Source organism: Xiphophorus couchianus, chromosome 13 (genome assembly GCF_001444195.1).
Source record: "Xiphophorus couchianus chromosome 13, X_couchianus-1.0, whole genome shotgun sequence".
Classification (NCBI taxonomy): domain Eukaryota; kingdom Metazoa; phylum Chordata; class Actinopteri; order Cyprinodontiformes; family Poeciliidae; genus Xiphophorus; species Xiphophorus couchianus.
This window is the reverse complement of record NC_040240.1, coordinates 27,392,129-27,417,203: the sequence shown is the minus strand read 5'-3', so window position 1 is coordinate 27,417,203 and position 25,075 is coordinate 27,392,129. Positions and strand designations below refer to the sequence as shown.

The following is a 25,075-nucleotide window of genomic DNA, read 5'->3' as shown; positions in this document are numbered from 1 at the left end:
CAAGATTGTTTTTTGTTGTGTGGATGAACTTAAAAAGACAGACTCTTAGTACTTAAATGATTTACTTTCTTTAAAAAAAAAACTACAATATCTTGTATCTTGACCACAATAATACTTATATTTGTATGAAGGTACTAACTTTAATTTTTATTGTTGATTTCACACATTCAGTTATGTTAAATTTACTTCACCACAGATTCATTTTTCTCACTGCAGAAAGCTGAAAACAGAGTTGAAAGTATGTCCGCTTGCTTTTTCTCAGCATAAAGTCATCATCAAACTTCTTGAATACGACATCAGAATTTTTATTGTATGCCTCCACTTCAAACTCAGAAGAGGTAAAAATCTTTTCTGCTTCACTACCTTCTTTTTTTTTTGTCAAGTGCATAAACCTCTGCTTCCAATACAACTATTCGCTTGAGTTGGTGAATCTAAACTTCCCGGCTAGAATAAATTTGGACATGGTCATCACTTCTTCTCACCAAAAACACTTCTAACAAAATAAGAACAAGCCAACAACAAATCATTCACCCGATGAGTCATTGTGCTCCCCTCCTGTGTTGTATTCTCTGACAAGCACAACGCTTGAAACATAGCTAAAATAGTAATGATATTTTGTTATATCAATATCAGTGTATGTGACTTTGATTATCATATTTTGATGTCTCTTTGCTGCTTAAAAATGAATAGGTTGCAAATTTTCTAATCCTGTAAGGGAACAATGCCCTGAAACACTGGTTCTCTTTTCACTTAGTAAGAAAAAAAGCAAATTGTTGGTGAGTTTGAGGATAAAAGGGTCACAGTGGTGACAGTACAGTCATGTGACAATGGGTGAGACACAGAGAGCACTGAATGCTGGAGTGTTCAAGAGAATCGAAAAGAAGACAGTGAGATCTCTGATCAGGAAAGAAAACACTGAAAGGCCATTCAAAATCAAACCTTTGCTTGTTTCAGATGGAAAACATCACACATATGCACACATTTTACACTCTGACCAAGACTTTTACTCAAGGCTTTCATCTCAGCATCAGATTAAGCAGAAATTATGTTTTATCCAACAGAGGTTGCTACTGAGTTCTTCAAATCATACATAGTTTATGTCTCTGGACCTGTCATAAGAAACTTTTTCTTCAGATCCCTGCCAGTTAATTCTACTTCATTCTTCTTGTTTGAACTCAGTAAGCTTTTGAAGTGATCCACATTCATTCATAAATTTTTATACATCTGTATATGCCCTGCGATAGGCTGGTGACATGTCCAGGGTGACCCCACCTCTCACCAGTTTACTACTGGAGATAGACACCAGCACCTTCATGACCCCATAAGGGATAAGCGTGTCAGAAAATGGATGGATGGATGGACATCTGTATACAGTATATGTACATATTTAATGGACTAGAATCTACATGTGTTGTTTTTATTCTATCTTATTGAATGTCTACCTTATAATTGCATAATGCATAATTGCATAATTGCTTTGGTTCTGTCAGGTCCTGGGTTTTTTTAGTTGTTTTGGAGCTTGATTTATTGATTCTAGTTTCATTATTATATTGTGTTCTTCAGTCTCTTTCTTTGATTAGCTCAGCCTTGTTTCAGTTTTACTTTAGTCAGTTATTTGATTATTCTAATGATGATTTTAGTTTATTATGTCTAATTGTTCCTTATGACTGATTATTCTTTAAAAACTAAAGAATTATTAACAAATACAATTATTAAAACACTTTGTGGGGACGTAATTTGTAAGATGTGTTTAACCTGTGTGCTGAGGTACTGAGATACAATATTTTCATAAATATTCAGAAGTAGAAATATGTAAAGATCTGATTGCAACGTCTCTGCGTTTACTGAAGGGGGCAGCAATACGCCATAGTTTGGTTCCTCCCACCTGATCCATGAGGAAGAAGTAAACAAAAGCTGTTATCCTGAAACATTTGGAGTCTCGCACAAGACTCCAGAAGTTGTGGTGTCTTATGTCTGCTTTATTAAGAGGTTATGCTGATACGAGTAGCTCTGTTCAGGTACGTTTGTCCTTTCAAATACACCTGGGCGCAACTGCAGTGAGTAAGTTGTTGTCGGTGAACTTGTTGGTTAGGTAAAGGTTTCATTAATGTTCTCGGGTACCTGTGTGCTCTGAGGCTAACAGCTTGGCTAGCAGCTTGGCTAACGCTCTGCTTTGTTAGTTGTAGTTTATGTGAAGCCGCCAGTTCAGAGTTAAGCGCCTCTAACATCGGGTTTTTTAATGTTTAAAATGTAAGCCAATGATGCTGTTTGTTTTTTTTAAGTCACTCTTTGGTCACTATTTTTTTCTTTGACTAAAGCAAAACGTTTTTCGAACCAATGCATGTCGGTCGGGAAAATAGTTGAGTGTTTTGTATAAGCCATTCAATAGTTGAAACACAAATATTCAGTTGTTTCAAGTGTTTGTTACTTTAAGTGGATATGAAGCTTACGTCTAGTTATTCTGTCCGAAGTCCAGATGAGGCAGAAAGTTGACCTGGTGGTTTGCTTTCTGACAGGTTGCTCTGTCTGGCAGCATTCAGAGCAGACTAGGTTCAGTGCTCTGTTGCTCAGAGCCTGGCTCGGTCAGAGGAATCACTGACTGAGCCATCTTAAAAAAAATCAAACTCATGAGTCAGGCTGTTAAAACTGAACATCTGTTTTAGCTCAGAAATATCAGTGTTGGTTGGGTTGACATGACTTGAAATTATTTTTCTTTAGATTTTGAAGTTAATATAAATGATAGATGTTTGGATGGTTTAAACAACCATTTTATTAGCCTACCACAGATTAGAGTTAACTAGTGCTGGTAAACTAAAACTAACTGTTTTAGCTAAGGTTGGAAACAGAACAGCAGCAACAAAACACAAAAATTGTAAGCTTAAAGTGATGTCTGAACCTGTTTTATTCACCCATTTTCCAGATCATAGTTCTGCAAAATACAGTACCATATTACATTAGCTGTTTGAATGCAATATTTGACAGGCAATAATATTTCAGTTTTTTGTGCCTTTTTTATAGTATTGTATTTGCCCATTTGGATAAACTATCACTTTTATACTCACAACTGATACTAATCTTAACAATTAAAACCCTGACGCTCAGGGGAAGACATTGTAATTGAATAGAATATCCATCCTTCCATCCATCCATCCATCCATTTTCTAACACCATTATCCTTAGTGGGATTGTGAGGGGTGCCCCAGCGGGTTAACGGTCCAGAGGCGGGGTCACCCTGGACAGGTCGCCAGTCCATATTCATTCATTTGTTCCTCAGTTAGAAATTGTCACGCTCCACAGACTCACCTTCTGCCACCTTCTAATTACAGATATACGTCTAATATACAGATTCCTTGTTGATCTATTTCTCTCCAGTTGTGACTATGGGGATTTCAGTTTCCTGGATTTCTAAGGAAACAACCCTCATTGACAAAGAGGGCAACTTGTCTTCTCTTGTGGAAGATGGAACGACAGAGAATGGCAGAGTGCCTGACGTCTCCCAGTTTCCTTACGTGGAATTCACAGGAAGAGACAGCGTGACGTGTCCAACATGTCAGGGCACCGGGAGGATCCCCAGAGGTGATCATGTACTTCATATATTGCACCCGATGTGTAAGCTGTTCTTGAAAAGATAATGAAGCTTTTTCAGTGTTTGACCACATCAGTTTATATAGAAGTAAGCAAGATGATGAAGCAAATCAAGTTGTGATTGGAGCCAACTTAAAGCCAACAGCAAGAACATGTCCAGCATCACTGTTTGCTTCCTGTTTTCCAGAACAGGAGAATCAACTTGTGGCATTGATTCCATACAGTGACCAAAGACTGCGGCCAAGAAGGACGTAAGTATTCTTAGACCTTTTTTGAAGACACATCTGGGGCACTCAAACCTGAAACCATATGTTGACATTTTTCTATTCTGATACCCGTCTTCCAAATTGAATGGTTTCTGGTCTTCCAAAACACCAGATCCATGTAGACGCACAGCCAAAACAAAACAAAATACATTTGCAGAAACACTTAATCTCGTCTCCATTTGGACGGGGCCTAAATTCCAAACTGATGCTTTGAGCTGATTTCCTGACGTGATCGGCGTTGTCAGTTGCAGTCATACAGGGAGTGTCTGTAAATGAACGACCTTTGTGAATAGAAAGCATCTCAGTTCTGTAAATGTGCAACTTATGTGATGCACAAATGGTCCTAATAAAAGTCATGGAGCATTGGCCTGTACAACACATGATTCTTTCATTCTGCAGTATCAGCTTCAACAGCATGTTGATCTCCCCACTCACTCCAAGCTGTCTCTTTTTAAACCCTGCCTGAAAACTCTGTTTAAACAACCACTTTCACTTTGATGATTTTACTCTCTAACTTTTATTTTTTTATAAAATTTTTTGTCTTACTTTTTTTTGCTTCCATTTTTTGTAAGGTGCCCCATTGTGCCCTAATAGATGTCTTTTAAATAAAATGTGTCATTATTAGCAGTAGTTCAGAAAACTAAAACCATTTCCATGGTTATTATAAGTCCGGATTTATCAATACAATGAGTACAATGCCAGGTTTGCGCATTCTGACATCTATTTTTACATCTGCATGTTTTGTGCACCGCAGGTTTCAGAATTTCTTCATACTGCGAGCTTTCAATAAGCTGCAAACTCTTTCATGCTTGAGGGCCCGAACTTGTAAAAATTTACTTGAGTCTTGCAGAAAAGTTAACGTTTAAGTTGAAATCTTTCATGATATCAGTTTTTACAAAACCTTTACAAAAGATTAGGGTTACTGAGGTAATCCAATCCTTGCTTGATGCAGTTCAGCTGATAGTCGAACATCATTTTGCTTGCAGAGACATACAGGAGGTTTGCAATCGGATCATTGTTTTGTTTTACCCCAATTAAAGCCCCTCACCTCACCAAGAAGAAGAAAGCAACATTTGTCTAAAAGGTTTGAACCAAAGGTGTATAGATGTCCTGGAAGAACTGCAGCTGTATGGATTGCAGGGCTTCCCCCAGAAAACTAGCTAAACTCTGTGATAGCAGCTCTAGGGCGGTCCACCAACAACCTGCCCTGTTTTTATTACTAGGTAATTATATATTACTGTAGGACATTATTGACAATACTTAAACACACAAATATAGTCTTAAAAGAAGTCAACTCAAAAAAATATAATATAAATTGTATAATTTTTTTGTGCTAGTTGATCAGCTGTGTGCTTGATGTTAAACAGTCTATGTAATTCTAGTCACATTCAGAGATGACTAAGGCATAAGTGAACTAAGCAGCAGTTTAGAAACCCCCCCAGACTTTCCTGGGCTCCATAAATGTTGTTAGTGGTGCTGATGTAAATTGTCCAACTTTTTCTAATAATTTTCCTGATCCTTGTCAGGAAGTTGTATGTAAGTGCATCAGTGGTGCTCTGCCTGCTGCTGTCCAGTCTGGCTGTTTTCTTCCTCTTCCCTCGCTCCATTGATGTATCTAATGTGGGAGTCAAGTCTGTTTATGTCAGCTATGACCTGGATCAGCACATCGTCTATCTCAACATCACGGTGAGTTTGGTGTGCTCTTCTCCCTTTCCTATTCTTTTATAGTAGCAGTATTGGGCTTCTTTGCTTTATTTTAATTAATCATGCCTAAGACATACAAAGCTGCTCTAACATCAGTTGACTACTGTTTCAGCTGGGAAAGCACAAACAGGGGAGCGGATCTGTCAAAAGCTACAAATCAGAATAAACTTCTAATTGTAACAACAGCAGGAAATGGAAATTATTGACTTTGTTTCAATTGATTTATTGCTTAATAACAGGCCTACGTAAGATTGATCCTTTAATACTCTGATCAAAATTCTCTAATTACCTGAAGTTGTTCATTTTATCCTGAATACCCAACTTGTTCTCTTCAAGTAAAGTTCTCTGTAGCTCTAAGAAATGCCCTATTCAAACTTTGAACACTGTTTTAATACAATACAAAGAGTGGCAGTAATTTATTTGGCAAGTACAGACTATCTTCACAAGCTTCCTCTCTTATTTTCAAATTCTTCATATGTCTTTGATCTGTATTTGTGTTGCTTTTCTTATTTATTGTCTAGCTTTGTATTTTAGATTATTTTAGTCATTGTAGACATAAAAATGTGCAGATGAGAAATCTAGGGTAATCAAGGGTAAGGAGAGACTAAATTAAAAACCTTACTATAGCCTTTTAGCTGCTGATTTCCTGCTAAGTAAAGCAAACAAAATAGATTTTTAACTTCTGAATGACCAGAATCTGCAGGAAATTAGGTTGAGAACTTGAGATAGGAGCTCATTATAGGACCTACTTCTCAGTGAAACACTCTTAAGAACCATGTTAAAAGCTCAATAGAGAAATGCTGTTGTGGTGATTTCCTAAAGATGGAGTTTTACAGAATGAGCTTCTTAAAGAGACAGAGGCCCAATTTCAAGGCATTAAATAGTGAAGTCTAATTTCTTTCGTCATGTTTGATATATGTATGTATATAGCATTTTGAACTGAAGATAACAATAGTTACTCTATTGTGCTATAAAATGGCAGTATGTGCCTGGAACATAATACTGGCCCTTTAAGTAAGAGCAGTAAACTAAAAATAGCACTGATCTCCTGCTGGTCATCCTCACAGAACACTCTGAACATCACCAACAATAACTATTATTCAGTGGAGGTGGCCAACATCACAGCGCAGGTGCAGTTTGCCAGGACGGTGATTGGTAACTCTCGCATCAGTAACGTCATCACTATACGTCCTCTGGACATGAAACAGGTACGTCTTCCTCCTCTGTCTGCACATTCACTTCTTACATAGACCTTTTTGAACTACCTGTTTCTGTTTGTGTTTTCAGATTGATTATATGGTCCCCACTGTCATTGGAGATGAGTTAAGCTACATGTAGTAAGTGCAGATTTTTTTTTTTCATGCTATGTCACAGAAATTTACCTCCAGAGATGTAGTGGAGCAATAGTATCAGTATTAGGATTTTGTGTTTCTTTAGTTAGTTTTTAGGAAGTGGCTTAAACTTTGTCCACAGTTGACTGCAGGAGAATCTCTGAACTTCTTGAATAGCTGCTCTTCTTTGGCAGTTCACTGTGATGTTGAGAAATGTGTCATTTCAGTATCTTCTTAAAGAGTTACTAGTTAATTCCTGCCTTGAAATGTTGTTTGCCACAACATATAGTCATCTTTGGTTTAATGGGACCATATTGAACCCTAAGAAACTGCCACCTTTATATTTAAGTGTTTTATCCTGTAAACAACTAAATGTTTCTGATTAAACTGCTTTGCCTGGGATCCATTTTCAAACATATTTAATGTTTTCTAGTGAATACTGCACCCTGGAAACCATCAAGGTACACAACATTGTTGTCATGACTCAGTAAGTTGACCGTGTCACTTGTTCACATGCAATTCCAAATTGACATGTGCTGGCCACTTTATTAGGCATTTCTTGTCCTGGGTTGGAACCTCTTTCCTTTCAGAACTATTATAAATCTTCATAGCATAGAATCAAAGTTGTTTGAGCTGCTGTTCCCTTTCCATCATCTAGGCGCAGTCTGCCTGTGTTTCTCTGACCTCTCACACCAACAAGGCATTTCTTTGACCAGTTATTTACTTTGGGTGTTCTCTGTATACCTGGGGTACTTGTGTGTAGAAACCTTACCAGCAGTTTTTTAAATACTCACATCTGGCAACAGTAACACATTCGACCTCTCTAGTTGCCTAAATCCATTTTGATGCTTTCCTTCAGATTGGCTCCTGTGTGTCAGCAGAGTTTTGAGCAAGTTTGCTTCATAAAGTGGCCAGTGTGTGTCTGTGGTCACTGTTTGTAGTGTGTGTTTGGCTTTACCACATTCCTCTCCACCTTGTGCAGCGTGACCATCACAGCAACATACTTTGGCCACTCTGAGCAGATTTCTGAGGAGATGTATCAGTACGTGGACTGTGGGGGGAACACCACCACCATCAGAGGGATAACCAGACCTATTGGAAACCCTGCTGAGTAATGGCTCTCACTCAGGCTAGCGCCATCATGGTTCATGTTTTGATTTTGTAAATGTTCAAAACTTGCTGTGTTCAGTCACAAAAGTGTAAAAGTAAAATTAATGACAAATAAATATTTGTAAGTGAAGAGAAAGTTTAATTGTAATATAAAAAAATGTTTCTAGCTTATATAAATGAACAGTTATGAACAATTACTAAAATCAACCTTACTAATAATAGTTGTTTTCTTATAAGTAAACCTTTTTAAATAGGAAGATAGAGGACATCACCCAGTTCCACTGGCTCCCTGAAGCTCAGAGGATAGACTTTAAAATACTGATCTTGGTTTATAAATCTCTGAACTGCTTCGCACCAAAATATATTAAAATGTGCTCTACAAATAATCAATCAAGTTTATCTGTACAGCACATTTCAGCAACAAGACAGTTCAAAGTGCTTTACATCATAAAAATACAGTCATAAAACACACTATATAATCAACAACTGAGAAAACCAGTAACAAACATGACATTTTGATGAGTGCAATGTTTAATTTATTATGGTTCAAAAGAACTATTAATAAATGGCTTTAATAAGTTATCCTTGAGTCTGCTGTAGATCTCATCTCCAGGTCCAGCTTTCAATATTGGTCCACATTTGCTTTCAGGTTTTCAATTATGATTTTGATGTACTACTGTAGTCATGTTTCTGAATTTCTGATTTCTGTTTGGCTAGAACCTAATCATAGCTCCAATGTCTATGATTAGGTTCTGAGTGTTTGGATGGTCAGTGTTTGAGTGTGGGAGTATTTTTCTCTGTTATCAGTCAATGTGTCATGCAGAAAGGAGACTACCTTTGTTTTCTTTGCACTGCAGAAACAGTAGATTCTATTCACAGCCCCATCACCTACTGTAAGAACTTATAGTTACTGGAAGACATTGCACACAATGCTTAAACCTGCAGCTTACAAACAACAAAGCAAAAAAATACAATACAACATTTGTTTATTCAGGATGACAATGCTGTTAAATTTGTAAATTTGGTTTTGATTGATGATTTTAAATCATTTAAATTTAAGATTTTAAGGAGCTGGAAAGTTTACTTTGTAAAAGTTCAAAGAACAATCGTCATTGTTTGTTACCATAGCTACAATCTGATGCTGAGTTTAATCTGGGAGTTTGAGCTCTGTTTGTTCACAAATACAGCTTAGTAAATTACAATTATAACTGATTGCTTTTAAGCTCGGCCAATTAACCTACCTTCTTCTCCCAGAATTTAATAAATCTATGTTGAAATGCTGTTCGTGGTGCTGATGTTCTTAGCAGAAAGAGGGATCCTTAAGTCAAATTGTGCTCAAGGCCTCATACAACCTTAGACCGGCCCTGTATGATGAACTAAATCCATTGAACTGGATACAGAGGAACTAACAGGGAAGTTTAATTTATCTGGTAGAGACCAAGCTTTTCCATTTCATGTCTATTGAGTTTTTAATAAGCATCAGCATGTGTGAAATGTAAATGCACACATAATTCTTTGTTCATAAAGATACATTATTCTCACAGGACGCTCACCGCGCACCTCTGAAAGTGCGAGTGTTTGTCTAAACGAGACTTTATGAAATCATTCACTGTTGGAGAGTTTAAAGTTTTAACACATTTGACCCTGTCTGACCTGCTGTTAAATTATGGGATGTCCTGTGAATTTAAATAGTTTTTTTGTTGTTTTCATGACATGTGAACATAACTCATCACTATTCCGTTTTATGTTCTAAGCTATTTTAAGGATGTATGTTATGGATTCTGTCCTTTTTGCATGATTTTGATGTAATTTTATCATTTATTTTATATTTTTGAAATACTAAAACAGTGATTAACTGTCATTCTAATCTCCTTACATGCTGCTTTAAATGAAACAGATTTGCAGTTTAATGTCTTGTTCGATATTTGTTTAAAAACAGTTCTCTAAATTCTGCCGGGCGTCTTTATTAAACACAGTTTTGGGTAAATAATAGAGCAATTATTTAAGTCAAGCAAAAACAACTTTTCTTTTAAAAAACCTCTTAACTTGTTGGTTTTGACTAGACCAGATCTTGTTTGCACTTTATTTTTACATTTGGGTTTAAAGTATTTAATAAAATTATGAAACCTGCACACTTGCATTTATTGTTTCTTTGTTTCAGCAAAAAGCAAGGGGAGGATTATAATAATTCTAGTCAGAAATATTGGGGTTTTTGTGATTATATGATACATTTTTACATGGTTCAATGTTATGCTGATAAACAACAAATATTTTAGTTCTCAAAGCTTATGGTGGTACATAGTTTTTATTCTGCAGAAAAACAATTTTTCAGAATTCTCAAACAACTTATGAGATGATATGTAAGAGAAACTAATGATACTTCTGTTGTGCTAAAATTCTTTGACAGCAACTGCAGTTTTCCTCCATGTGGGGCCACTTAGTGGAAAGTAACACAGGTTGTATGCTTTCCTTTAGAGGAGACAGATGGGAACACAGCAAAGCATTTCAAGCATTTTTCTGCTCATCTTTTTTAGCACTCAGTATTTACAGTGCTAAAACAGCTGGTATCTTTAAAAGTCTTATCACAGGACTACACTTAAGTGAATTTCGCTGACCAGTTTGCAACAAAAGACTGAAAAAGGATTTTTGTGTAAACTTTCTAAAGATTTCTATTAAATGATAATCAGCCCTGGTCCTGCTGCACATGCTGTATGTAAAGCAGGTTTATATGCGAGATAAAACATCTGCATGCTTCTCATAACTGCAGTCCAGAAGAGTTAATTGGACACATGATGTAGCACTGTTAGCAGGTAACATGCAGAAACAGATGTCCTTTAAGCTTTTAAACTTGACTGATGTTTAATTCAACTTGCATATGTCACAGTGAACTAAAGTTTGAACAAAGAAGTTAATTTGGATAACCAAGCATTATCTCATGCGACCCAGACCTCCTCCTTTCTTTGTGTCTTTCACGGCACAGTGGTGAAACTTTAAACGCCTGTTCTGCCTCAGTACGGATATAGTCCAGATCTATTATGGCTTAAAACTTCATACACAATTATGGTTGATGTGATGACTTAGATCTTGTTTCCCTACATTCAAATTTGTTTGACAGGTAATTGTAGCAGGCATACTGTATAATTTTAATCCCCCTGACAATGTCAGCCAAAAGTTGTTTATTAATAACCCAAGCTGGACAAACGGGGAGCGACTGACGAATCCACCCTGGTGGTCTAGTTACTAATCCATCCCTTAGAGAGATCCAGTAATAGTCATTACAGGTCAGGTGTTGGAGTACTGTTACTGGGCAGGCATAGCAACCAGAAGAGCTTCACTTTCTATTGTGTTTGATGTAGCTCACAACCTGTCTCATTTAGTTTTAAATGTCATCTGAAATAACTTTCTTTTTCAAATGATCCTCAGATTTAAGTTAAGATTCATGCATTTCTAATATGAATTATAGTTGCATCTTCATAAGTTGATAGGGGAGAAAATTGGGTAATTCCTGAAGGAGTTGTGTGCTTAATTAGAAGGGAAGTGATGGGAGTGAGGCGACAGATGTCATGTTTACTGCTGCTGTTCAGTTATCACCCCTCCACCTTCTGGTGTTCAGAAGGAAAACAAAGTAAACTACTGGAGACAAGCTAATAACAGGTTTTTATTTCAAGATGGTTTTGTTTTTACTAACTGAATTCATCTTGTAGAGACCGTGTTGCCTTCAGAAGGCACCCAAGTTGAATACCCAAACTCCTTTCCCAACTCCTATGAAAAATATAACCTTCACTCAGGATTTTGCTGAAGCACTTTTGGCAGCTGTCAGCCTGACATCTTCTTGGAAAATATCTCTAGAAACTTGGTGGAGTGGTTTGAGGGAAATTTCTACAGATCATCTCTGCATCCTCTCAGGGTCAATCAGGTGGCATGGGCAGCATCAGTGGGCAACCATTTTTTATGATCCACCCATCCACTGTCTGTCAGCTTATCAGTGCTGCCTCATGTGGCCCTGTGTGTATCCCAGAGGTCATCAGGTGAGAGGTGGGGTAAACTCTGGACACTAACCCAGTCCATCACAGACCATTTTTAAGTATTTTTCAAAAATGTGTCAGTGTCAAACAAACTCTTTTCACATTGATGTCACTATGTTTAGAGATTTGAGGTATAAAACTAACATGAAGACATGCACAAATATTTAATAAGTAAAACAATGTGAATATTTTCCAGATACTTTATCTTTGCATAAATCCATAAGGATTTATCCTGAACACAGCAGACAGACCAGAGAGAAAGCATCAACAAAATACAGAGTTAGGTTCTAAAATATTATCCAAGCTTTGAATGCTGAGAGGGCTGAATATGGATGATGGACCTGCCAAGATATGGCCATCCAGCTAAGTGAAAACTACTTCCTATTAGGTGTTTATTCAAAAGAAAAGAAAACTGCACCATTTTTCTTAGACCTCACAGTAATAGTCTACTTTGTGTTGTTCTATCATTATATAAGATTACAATAAAATTGAATTTTGGTTGTAATGTGGGAAAATGTTTCATTTGTGGGTTCTTTTCAGAGGTCATGGAAATGATAAATGAATTTGAACATAAATATCCTAATATTTATATATTATAATATTCTACCGGGGCTGCACAGGGGCGCAGTTGCCTTGCAGCAAGAAGGTCCTGGGTTCGATTCCCGGCCGGGGTCTTTCTGCATGGAGTTTGCATGCGTGGGTTCTCTCCGGCTTTCTCCCACAATCCAAAAACATGACTGTCAGGTTAATTGGTCTCTCTAAATTTCCCTGTGTGCATGGTTGTTTGTCCTGTATGTCTCTGTGTTGCCCTGCAACAGACTGGCAACCTGTCCAGGGTGTACCCCGCCTCTTGCCTGGAACGTAGCTGGAGATAGACACCAGCAACCCCCCGACCCCATTAGGGACAAAGGGTGAACAGAAAATGGATGGATGGATGGATGGAATATTCTAACCTATTTTTTTTGTGTTTTTTAGCCTAATTTTAGCCATGCATGGTTTACACCCAAACTTAATAAACTGCTCCTGACTGACCCCGTCACACAGAGAGACATCTGTAGACTCCCAACAGTTGTCACTCGTTATAGCCCAGTCAGTAAGTGGAGGGGCCTTGTAATGGGAGGGTCTCAGTGTCTGTCATATAAATGAACTGCTGTTGTCTTACTGTTTGGTTTGTCCTCTAGTTTGCCAGACCACCAGGTCCACCAGGTCCACACCCTGCAGAAATCTGTCTTTATCTTTAGTCTTTTTCAGTCTGCAAACATCCCCCAACAGCAAACATGGAAGCCATCAAAAAAAAGATGCTTATGCTGAAGCTGGACAAGGAGAATGCATTGGACCGGGCTGAGCAAGCTGAGGCAGACAAGAAAGGAGCCGAGGAGAGGAGCAAACAGGTCTGTCATGGAACACACACACACACACAGTCTTTCTATCTTCACAAGGACTTTGTATTGACTTCCATTCATTTTTCCTTAATTCCTGCAACCTAACCCTGACACCTACCCTAAACTTAACTAGTACCAGTTCACACCTTAGTCCTAAACCTAACTCCTAAACCAAAAAAAAGCACCGCTTCTTATGGGGCCCGAGCTATGGGCCCCATCAGGAGCAATCGGTAACCACAACATTTTTATATTATTATTTGGATCTATCTTTTTAAATTTTCTTAACAGACCTGAAAGTTTCACCTGGACTTGGTCTGCCTGCAGTTTCAGAAGATGACCAATCTGACTTTAGAAATGTACTTATGATTTTGATCTACTGTCTGCTTTTATCTTTGTACTGGGAAAAAAAATCTTTCTTTTTTTTTATAGTAGAAAACCTAAACACGACTCACCGACAACAAAATGGCTCCAACAGAGGCTAATATCTGTGGTTAAGTAGAAACAGTCGGGTTAGAATGGGTTTAGTGACAAGTTCAGAATGTACTGCTAGAAAACAAGAACAAAAAATGCTTACTTTAAAAAAATCTAGTGCAGATTAATTGTAAATATATATTATACATATGTACTATATTTAGTACACTTCCTTAAAGTGGCCATTGTGTGGAATCAAGTTTGTCCCCTAACAAGGACCAGAGGAATTTTTAAACAGAAATCAATAAATGTTCTTTTAGTTGAAAAAGTTTAAGTCAGTATAATTTTATACATGGTTGCAGTGCTTCTGATCCTTTGTGATCTTTTACACCATCAGCATGAAGACGAACTTCTGCAGATGCAAAAGAAGCTGAAGGGGACAGAAGATGAGCTGGACAAATATTCAGAAGCCCTGAAGGATGCCCAGGAGAAGCTGGAGGTTGCTGACAAAAAGGCTGCTGATGTGAGTGACACACCTCTGGAAGCGAAGCCATGCTATACAGACTCAGACATGTTCAGAGGGCATTTTCTCTTCTTTGACCAGAAGGAATTGAATGTGGACCTGGTTTCAGTTAGCTCAAGAAAAATTATTTTTGTTTGTTCATTAAGTTTAATAAGTGTAATGGAGATCAAATATACCATTTACAATAGTGTAGACCAACCCAAAACACATGGCACTATGTCACAAGATATCTTCATTAATTTCAGAGTCACTAATGACTCTGAAATGAATGATTTGGAGTCATTAAGTTTTAGTGACTTGAGTAGCATAATGCTTATTTACACTGTGTTCTTGTAGCAGCAGTTACATTTACCATGACCTCCAGTTTAGAATTCTACCTGGAGAAAGAACAGCTGTAAGCTGACAGACACACAGCATATACAGTAACACATTACTGTACTTCATGTCATAAAACTGGCAGTAAAAATTGTTTTTGCTTTAGAAGGAATATGTATTTTATAATTCTAATAAAGCAACTTTAACTGTGTTTAATGTTGGATGTGAGGTGTAGAGTGGAGAACTAAACTGGTTCTACTGGTTTCTGAGTCATGAAGAGGCAGATAGTCCTGGGGATTCAGAACTTCATCAGTTGTTTAATCTTATTTTCATTTAGTTTTGATGTCAGCATGAATTTGAGGACTTCACTGTATGCAACCTTGAATGTGTTCAGTGCAAACTGAGCTCATCTGATTTCTTTTCTCTGTGTCACATTCCATTCTCATGGTGCCCTGAATGGAACGCTCACAGCTGTTGGGAGGATTCAGGCTCCTATTTTGATTCTGATGTCACCAGCTTAGCCTTGACAATGGCTCATGTCCATTTTTGGGGCTCTATCCACGGCTCCCAGGTCACTGTTCAGCAACTACTACCCTCTTTTTTTAAGGCAAATATTATCATACTCATTTTGTGTTGCTCTGTTGGTTCAAAGAGAAAAAATGTTATTATTTCAGAGAATTTTTCTGCATTACTTTAAGTATACTTAGCAGTTGTCTGACACTGTGTGCTCTCAATGGAGTCCTATTCAGCCACAGACAAATCAATGGGTCATTCTTGTTTCTTCACTCTGTTATCTATGTTTAATCAAAACCAGAAAAGAAATACAAAAATGTTTTTTACTTCAGGACTCTGTTCTTCTGCGACTGAATGAACCCTGACTCACTACTGAACAATTTGTCAGTGTCTCTATATAGATGAAACAGCTGTCACCCAGGCAAATACCTGCAGAGCACGCACAGTTCAGACTGTTTAGCTAACAAGCTAACAGTTCTTCCACAGGAAATATAGAAGCAAGCAATTTTTATTTCAACAATTGTCTCAAATAATTTTTCCAAATATCTTGCCATTTACTTTGGATATTTTTTGGTTTAATTTTTTAAAATATTTTTGTATGACTACAAAAAAGCTACAGCAGAAGCTACATCTCCACTTGTCACAGAGGGATCCTGATTTTAAATCTAGGTTTTGAAACTAAAAACCTATCAGAAAGAAAAACTGTTGGTGCATCAGTCTTTTGCAGCTGATATTGGTCATGTTTCATGTTTGAATGAATCCACACCATGTTTGTCTGGATGCAGGCCGAGGCAGAGGTGGCTTCCCTGAACAGACGCATCCAGCTTGTGGAGGAGGAGTTGGACCGAGCGCAGGAGAGACTGGCAACAGCCCTGCAGAAACTGGAAGAAGCTGAAAAAGCCGCTGATGAGAGCGAGAGGTGACTTCTAACTGGGCTTGCAACAAACTTTTTTCCCCCCCTTTGGTTATGTATGAGCAATAAATACAAGAGTTGTATTTTAATTCCGGTGGCAGACATAGTTCCCATAGTTCAATTCACAACAAATATCATCTCGAGTCAATTACCAAAAAAAATCATTTCAAATCAGTCACACAAACTTTCCAGTTGATCCTAGTTTTCAGACAGTACAGTAAACAGTCGGGGTAATTACAGAAACGAGACACACCTGGGAAACAATCAAGGGGAACACAGGACAACACGAAGACTCTGGGACACAGAAAACTCTAAATAAATACACAGAAAACACAGAACATGACAAATAAAGGATAAGAAAAAAATTTAGATAACTGAAATAGCCAAATTCACTGTCCAACACTATTTGTTCCATAAAAAACAGATTGATGGGGAATACCTATAACTTTACTGACCAAGAGTGCCTAAAGTAGACACTAGCCCATGTCAACTGGATGGTAGAAAGTGGCTCATAAACCCATCTAGACGTTCGACGTCTTCATTCCAAACTCTTCAGATTCCAGTCCTATCATAAATAAATCTATAGGGTTTGCTAGAAAAAAAAACAGGCAACATACAGTTTATGGAGGCCACATCTTTCAACTGCAAAAACGTAACAGAACTGCTGCTGATGCTCTGGTGGGTAGTCCAGTGAAGACCACGTCTCTCTAAATTCAAACTCCTGGCTATAGAACTTGAATCTCTTTCATTTTAAGCTGGTGCTTGGTTCAGTCAGCCTGTGCATTCACACTAAGGAGGGGACATAAGGAGTTGTGTTTTCATAATATTTTGTGGTAATTATTGCAATAACAGTAAAATACATTTATGAATTGACAATGGTGCTTACAGCCAGAGTCTCACAAACTCTACTCTAGAGATAACACTCACTCTTTATAAAACAGTTTTCTTCTGTACATCATTTTGTACACAGAAGTTGCAATAAATATACAAATATTTTAATACTTATTGAAAACCAACAGCAAACAAAAATAATTCACAGAGCAAAACTGGACAGTGGTTATTTGAAGTTTGAAAACATTATCAATTAATTTCTTGTCACACTATTTTTTCCCCGCTAATGATAAAAGTTGTAACTTTCCATCTCTAACTCAAAAACAAACACGCACCATGGATCCATTCAGAGAATCTTTAGGTGAAACCATAAGATTATTTAAAGCAGCATTTCCTAATTGTTGGACTATGAAGTCAGCAACTCTGTGTCAATAGGATCAGAGTCCAGAGGTCATGTTATTTTGTTTCTCATTGAATTTCTAATTTCTGCCTTAAAACTTTTTCTTTGTCAGTTGCTTAATTTTTGGGTTGAAATTCACTAAGTTTGAAGTGATATGTGCAGAAATCTTCAAACCACCACAAATCATACAGAAAAAATACGTGGAAAGGTGCAAAATAACTGAGTACCAGCCAGTACCAAAAAAGTACTGAGTACTGAGTACCAAAAAAAAAACTCTGGCTCATTAGCTAGTACTGGGAAGAACCAACAACTGTTCTTAAGGAAGATAAAACAAACTAACTTTAACAATTGTTTGTAATGAAGAAGAAATGACTGATTGTTTCTCTGCACAGAGGCATGAAGGTGATTGAGAACAGGGCCCTAAAGGACGAGGAGAAGATGGAACTCCAGGAGATCCAGCTGAAGGAAGCCAAACACATTGCTGAAGAAGCTGATCGCAAATACGAGGAGGTGATTCTACAACTGCAGTGTGACTGAGGGATGTTTTTCTGAACTCCGTGAATTTCCTTTCAATTAGTGCTTTATTATAATCAACAAATGACAGTAAGACATGTTGGTGTTGTTTTAATGAGACCTGGAGTATGAATTAAGCATTACCTGTGTCTGGTGAACGTAGCTGACCATACTGACTAGCTGCTGGATGCTCTGATAACAGTGTGTAAACACTGTCTGTCATTCTGTTTGGCCTAAACAAAGGCCAAAGCTGCTTGGAAATTTAAGTCATTAAATTCTCATCTTATGGTTAGCCACTCCTTTTGTGCGTTTGACTTGGTGCTTAACTGAGTGAGTTTATTGTGTTTGAAAGTTTCCTGTAAAACAAGCTAACTCTGTACATGCATTTTTCTAGGTGGCTCGTAAGCTGGTGATTGTAGAAGGAGAGTTGGAACGGACTGAGGAGAGAGCAGAACTGGCTGAGGCGTGAGTGTCTCACTATAATACGTAACAAATATAACCATTAATGCAGCAGTTCATGCAGGCAGTGCCCAGGTGACACACACATTTGGTTAACAAGTAATTCATTTATTTAGAAACATTCAGGATACTTCAGACCAGAGATCAACCAGCGGTGACTGATATAGTCTTGATCTTTTGTTTATGCAGTGGAAATGTATCAGCTAATAGAGGGAGCAGCTAATGGTTTTGGTTGCATTGCTGCCTTGTGAAAATCAGTCACATAACCAAAACTCCAATTGTTTTTCTCCTAAGGTAAAGGAGGTGGAAGGTTTAGGAAACCCAGACATCCTCCTACCGGCAATGTTTCTCACCATATTCCAGGATATCTCAAAGCATTCCCAGGCCAGAGGAGACTTATTGACCCCCTCAGTTAGTTCAGAGTCAGCCTTGGGGTCTCTTTCCAGTGGGATATGTCCTCCAAAGGGAGGTGTGCAGGAGGCATTAAAATAAGATACCTGATAACATCAGCTAACTTCTTTTAATACAGAGAAATGGCACAGTCTGCACCAAACCTCTACACCCGTCCTCACAGGTGGTGGACATTTGTGGAGGAGGTTTTTTATTGTTTCTTTGGTTTTAGCTATAGCAGGCTCCATAATGGTGCAACAGTTCATCTTTACTACATGGGATTTAAGATATTTTGTGGTCTCTTCACCTCCTCCAGTGAAGCCAGCTGCATCCCCACAACTGACTCTGTCTTTCTTATGAGTTTGTTGAGAATGTTTGAGTCATGTGATGTCAATTAAAATGGTTTATATATGTTTATAACAGTAATATGTGTTTTTCATAGATCTTCTCTTCACCTCATGAATATTTATTTTCTTTGAACTGCAGTAAAGTTCTGCAAAGCTCTGACATTCTCAGAATAAGATCCTGTTCAGACTAAAGCATTGCCCTGAGAGACCATTTCCTGACTAACTTGAAAAATACATAGCCTCTAGCTTCACTATCTGTCATTAAACAGATATCTGACACTGATTTGTTTAGGTAGTTTGTTCTCTTTTTTCCTTATGTCTGGAAGCCATTTTGTCAGCAAAGCTAAAGCTACATCTAACAGCATTTATTGTTCAGAGTCCTTTCTAAGGTTGTTGCCATAGGGACTAAATGTTAACATCTTAAAGGACTTTTTACAATATTAGTCTGAATGTGACTGATCAAACTGTTCACTTTGGCCTCCACTAACATTATGTCCTTATTCATCAAAACCAGAAAATGTGCAGAGCTGGAGGAGGAACTGAAGAATGTCACCAACAACCTTAAGTCTCTGGAGGCACAAGCTGAGAAGGTGGGACAGCACCACCGGCTGCAGAACCATTAGATGTGAACTCAAACTCCGATCATCAGTAGCACACATACAGTCCAAATGGCTAGAATGTTCTCAGGAGAATTCACAGTGAGCAAGTAGTTGGTTGATGTTTTTCTGATTCTTGCTCCCTAGTTCATATGTACTGACATTAACTAAATCTAGGATATTTGATATGCTTTGATCAACATAATGCATCTCTTCATCTGTCTTTTGAAAGTGATTATATGTTCTACCTATAAACCCAATGGGCAAATTATGCTCACACAGTCATTATAACATTATGTTGTACTGAACCTCCAAATTATTGCTTACACATGCAAATATTAACAAGAGGTAATTAAACAGAGGGAATAATAGCATCACAAACAGCATCAACATGAAATATAATTGTAATTGTTGAAATATTTCCAGCGTCAAGATGCTTTTTATTTTACCACACTTATTTGTGTGGTATAGTGTGATTTCTGAAGAGAGCCACAGCCTGACTCTGGGAACCACTGATGCAGTAGATTTCTCCCAGTATCCTATTAGGACAAGATCAGAGTTCATGTCTGAAAAATAATCTTTAGTGCCTCTCAGTTCCAGTCTAATACTGGTGGTGGATCTAGAGGGGTGAGGGATGGAACAGTAGAGCTCAAGATGACACTGCTGCTCTCCCTTCACAGTATTCTCAAAAAGAGGACAAGTATGAGGAAGAAATCAAGATCCTAACTGACAAGCTGAAAGAGGTGAGCATGAAGACTGAGTTTTCATCATCAAATAATTTTGCTCTGTTTTTAATCCAAAACATGTTTCACAAGTTACCATTACATGTTCAGGTTTTTGTTTCTCTCACAAAGGATTTCCCTCAGATATTTTGTGATCAGACGTTTCTTTTATTCTGTTCTCAGGCTGAGACAAGAGCTGAGTTTGCTGAAAGATCTGTAGCCAAGCTGGAGAAGACTATTGATGATCTGGAAGGTAGAGAATTGTCTCTTAAATTTATCAGCATGTGTATTATTTAAGATGACTTGAACAAGTGCCAACCTGCCATGAAGTCTGCAGTGTTTCTCAACAATCAGCTTTCTGATACTGAATTTGCAAACAAAATGTTGAAGCAAGATTTCTGATTAAGTTTGTGCACAACTAAGAAGGACTGATTGGTGAATTGGATTATGTATTCTAGTTTCCACCTCCTTCCACTTCAGTTTCTGACATACAATTGAAAACAGCATCACAGATTACTAAGGGAGATTTCTTATGGTCTTCTGCATCCTGTTCAACAGAGATTAATAGCTGCCCATTGCATCTGTAGTTGCTCTACATGATACATGTATCACCTATTGTCTTCCAAGTTTCAAAAATGAGTAGTAGGGATAATGAGTCCTGCAGGAAAACCAAACTTCCCTCTCCCCAGCGTCATTTTTGGGCAATCTAGGAGGTGTATTGATAACACACCTTTTCATGCCGAGCTCTCATGCCGACTGAGTCACCCAATCTGGAGTCGACTCATTTTAAACATCTGGATCCAGGGTCTAGTTCTTGAGGTCATGGTGATGCTGCGTCAAGCAGAAATACAAACTAGAGTGCTCTGTGTTTACATGGCAAATAACAGTAACTGCATTAACTGTAAACCCAGAAGTTCAACACAATGACATCATGAGAAACTGTCTCATGATTCATTGCCCTAGCCCACTACTTTGGCTGCTGCAATACATTAAAGCAGCAGAGCCTAACATACAGCTAACTTAATGTATGACAAATGTATGGCTGGCATAAAATCACATTTAACCCCAAAGGCATCATTTCATGAAAGAATGTTGTAAATGATGGTGGCTCTCTGGTAAACTGGTGAATTACCAGTTCTATTCCTGGTCTGCCCTTGACCTTTGTATGGGGGTACAGCATCAGCAAACCATCATCAGAGTGTGAATGTGCCATTTGAGATTTGAATTTGATATATAGGGGCATTATAAATAAAATGATTATTTTTTAAATTATACTAATCCAAAATATCATACCAGCGTTCTATTCTCTGCAGTCTGGTTTAGATGAGATAAGATAAGATAAGATTTATTTGTCATTGTCATCAACAGATTACAACGAGATTGAGATTTACTCGACTCGAGTTAAAAGTTAGAGTTTAGGGTTTTACATCGTAGATATAGACATCAACAAAATGTGTAATTGAATCTTCTCCTAACCCTTGACCTGAAGACTGACCCGTGTCCCATAGACAGCGACTCATTGATGTGAATCCTTTAATTACTATATTTTTATTTTTACTTTAATTACATTTTTTATATGCAGACTGAAAAATAGGAGCATAGAACACTTGTGAACTAATTGCTAATTACACAATAATAAACATAAGTGTAAGTTTGCCTCAAATCAAACACAATGTTCTAATCCTTTACAATCATTTTAAAGCCTAATAGAAGAAACACCGTCACACAATGAAGGTCTTCAAAAATATATTTATTTTTCATCAGATTTATCTAAATTTAACATGTTTCATAATTTCCTCATCACAATCACTCTGTGATGCTTTTACAGTCATGGAATTACAATAACCGAAAAGACAGTACTGCTGCACGTTATAAAAATATGTAGATCTTATAAAACCATTCATTTTGCATTTCTGTAGAGAATGTGTAAAACGTGTTTATGATTTGTGATTGATGGAGCAGGGTTGTAAGGAAAGTCTTTTACATTTTAACCCTGAAGTAGCAAACATGAGATGAAACGGTAGAATTGCAAACTTTGGAAGGAGACAGACTAAACGTCACTGCAGCCGTGACAGCTAAAGACTTTTGCTTAACCTTTCATGTTAGCAACAAACTCATCTAGTGACAATAAAGACAAGAATGGTAAAGGAACTGGATCTATGCAGCACAAAGCACTTCACACTGCAGCTGCATCCACACTGCAACGAGGGATGACGGGCACAAGAAAACTAGAATTGAACCTTCAAACTTCTGATTGCATGACAACTTCTCTCCCACTGAGCCACAGGCACCCAGTGTTGAAACAAAACCCAAATCCTGTACTTGTTTCCTGAGGATTTTTATTTCTTCGTCTGTCTACATTGTTTCTGTGTCTCTGCTCAGCTTTCATCTTTCCACACATTGTTTGTTATGTGTGCACATACAGATGAGCTTTATGCTCAGAAGCTCAAGTACAAAGCCATCAGTGAGGAGCTGGACCACGCCCTCAATGACATGACCTCCATGTAAGTGCTGATGATGTGAGGTTATCAGGCCCAGCTTCCTTATGTTATCGCAACTTTTGATTTAAATAGAAGGCAGAATTGCAAACCGTCTTTCTTGCTTGCATGTACTTGAGGATGATAGCCTAAGTTCACAATAGTCTGTTTACTTTTAGAAAAATATTATTGAAACCACGTGTTTTAGATTTAAGTAGTTAGAACATCAACAAAAATATGATTTCTTCTTAATAAAGATAAAAGCAGAACTGCTGGACAGGACTACACCAAGAACATCACAAAATCTGGACTAAAGCTTTTCTTTATTCTGTTCTGATGAGCTACGTTAAGTTTTCATGGTTGAACACTTTTTGTATTTCAGCTAAGTGAATCTTAACCCTGGGCAAGCTCCGATCTTCTTCCTCCTCCCTCCTCATCCTCATCACCTGGTGGCTCCTGTGGTGCCGCTGCCATTGGTCTCTGTTTGAATAAAAATGATGTACTGTCTGTTTTTACCAGTATCTCTGGCATGAACAAAGAAAACAGGCTCTGAGTCAGTGTATTTGTGTTTTAACTACTCCAGCTGTACTTTGTATGTAGTTGGATTTAATTTAATTATTAACCATAGTTAACATTTTTTATTTGCCTCAAAAATCTGTCTAATTGTACATAAGATAGGCATCTCTCAGAGGAGATGAAAACAATGTAAAAGCAGCATCAATTTTTCTTATATGTCCGATATCATTTATACCACTCAAAAATTCATAGAATATTTTTTATAGGCATGACAGCAATCAAACCCTTCTTATATATGCTAATTAGTTGTTTGCATATTAACACTAATATTGTCAGAATTTATCTGAATACCAAGTCTTTGAGCCTCTTCACCATCACCCTAATCATTCGCTCCCTCTACAGATTGTGTATCAGATTCAAGACAGCTCTCCAGCTTGGGCATTCGAAAACACAATTGCTTTCAAACAATAGAAGCTTGAGGGTAAAATTAAGTTAATTTAACTACTTGAATTTGTTTAAACCTAAATCCTTTCGAGGTATGAATAATTTTAAACTTAACTAGTTTTTTTTTCTCATTGTTCATGAGAATGTTAAGATGCTTATTAATTCATTCCCATGTTTTTACTGTGAAACAAGTGTACATTATTACTCAGTGTTTACTGAGTTGAAGCTACAGGCTAGTCCTGCCACCAGTGCAGAGCTTACTCAACTTCTCATGTGAGCACATCGGCCTCCACTGACTGGCAGAAATGTGTTGGCAGCAAAAAATCACATTGTCCAAGAAAATCCTTAACAGACTAAAATTCTGCAGAAAGAACAAGGATTTGCAGCTGATGATTTGCTGGTATTTCCATAAATCCAGATGATCGTTTTTAGATGATCTGTCCTGATAAGGTATCCAGATTAGGGGTGGGTAGAATTTTATCACAATATTTTGTATTACTACTATGATAATAAACTACTTATTACTTCTTCTTTAGGTAACTACACGGCACAGCATTCATAGCAACAAAAACATAAACGCTGCTCTCGAAAAACATTTCTATTTGAAATAGGAATGTTACATCTGTAAAGAAGGTTGAGTTATTTCATTAAATTGCACATACAAACTTTACTGTTTTTTATTAACAGTTCAAAAAATAGAGGAGAAAATAATACAATTTAAAATTCCTATCACGACAGAAATAAATTTTTGACAATAAATGATAACAAAATAAATGTCCACCCCTAGTCCAGATATAATCCACATGTAGGATTGGTTCTCATCCAAAGAAGTGGGCTTACTTACAAATCTGCCCAAACATGCTTCAATGCATAAGAGCGACACCAGAATTTCCAAAACCAACTTCTTCCAGAAATGCAGTCATCATTTTGTGAAGATCTGTTTGTTTTCCAGTTAGATGATGATGAAGTAGCATTTTGGGATCTATGAGTAAAAAAGCTTCTTAAATCTTAGCTTCTCAGAGAAATGCAGTCAGTTCAAAAAGCATCTGGATAAGTAAAACCCAGCAAGCGATGATCAAGTCCAAGCTCAACTAGAAGACCTGGTCAGCGCCAATCAGGACTGTACTTACAGGCTGAAATCCAGCCTGTAAAGTAAAGAACAGCAAGTTAAAATGAAGACGTATCAACAATGTAAAAATGACTTTTTGCGATTCCAATATTTGCCAATAAAAGCATCTAAAACAAATAGTGCCTCTCATAAATACAAAAAGCAGAAGCCACAAAACAAAACATCTGTGTTTC

General features: G+C 37.5%; 2 protein-coding genes across 2 annotated transcripts; both read left to right on the top strand.

Moving 5' to 3' along the window:
* The first annotated feature begins 1,890 nt into the window (after window positions 1-1,890).
* Window positions 1,891-10,128, top strand: LOC114156398 (transmembrane protein 106B-like). Its single transcript, XM_028036805.1, has 8 exons — window positions 1,891-2,018; window positions 3,373-3,576; window positions 3,773-3,836; window positions 5,378-5,537; window positions 6,623-6,763; window positions 6,843-6,892; window positions 7,320-7,373; window positions 7,869-10,128. Exons 2-8 carry the CDS (start codon window positions 3,381-3,383, stop codon window positions 7,999-8,001), a joined length of 798 nt encoding a protein of 265 aa, XP_027892606.1. The 5' UTR covers window positions 1,891-2,018; window positions 3,373-3,380; the 3' UTR covers window positions 8,002-10,128.
* A 3,036-nt stretch (window positions 10,129-13,164) lies between these two features.
* tpm3 (tropomyosin 3) lies at window positions 13,165-23,359 on the top strand. The gene is made up of 10 exons (XM_028036158.1): window positions 13,165-13,412; window positions 14,212-14,337; window positions 15,951-16,084; window positions 17,702-17,819; window positions 18,217-18,287; window positions 19,533-19,608; window positions 20,295-20,357; window positions 20,520-20,589; window positions 22,762-22,840; window positions 23,196-23,359. The coding sequence occupies exons 1-10, from the start codon at window positions 13,299-13,301 to the stop codon at window positions 23,197-23,199; spliced, it is 855 nt and encodes a 284-aa protein (XP_027891959.1). The 5' UTR covers window positions 13,165-13,298; the 3' UTR covers window positions 23,200-23,359.
* Window positions 23,360-25,075: the final 1,716 nt, after the last annotated feature.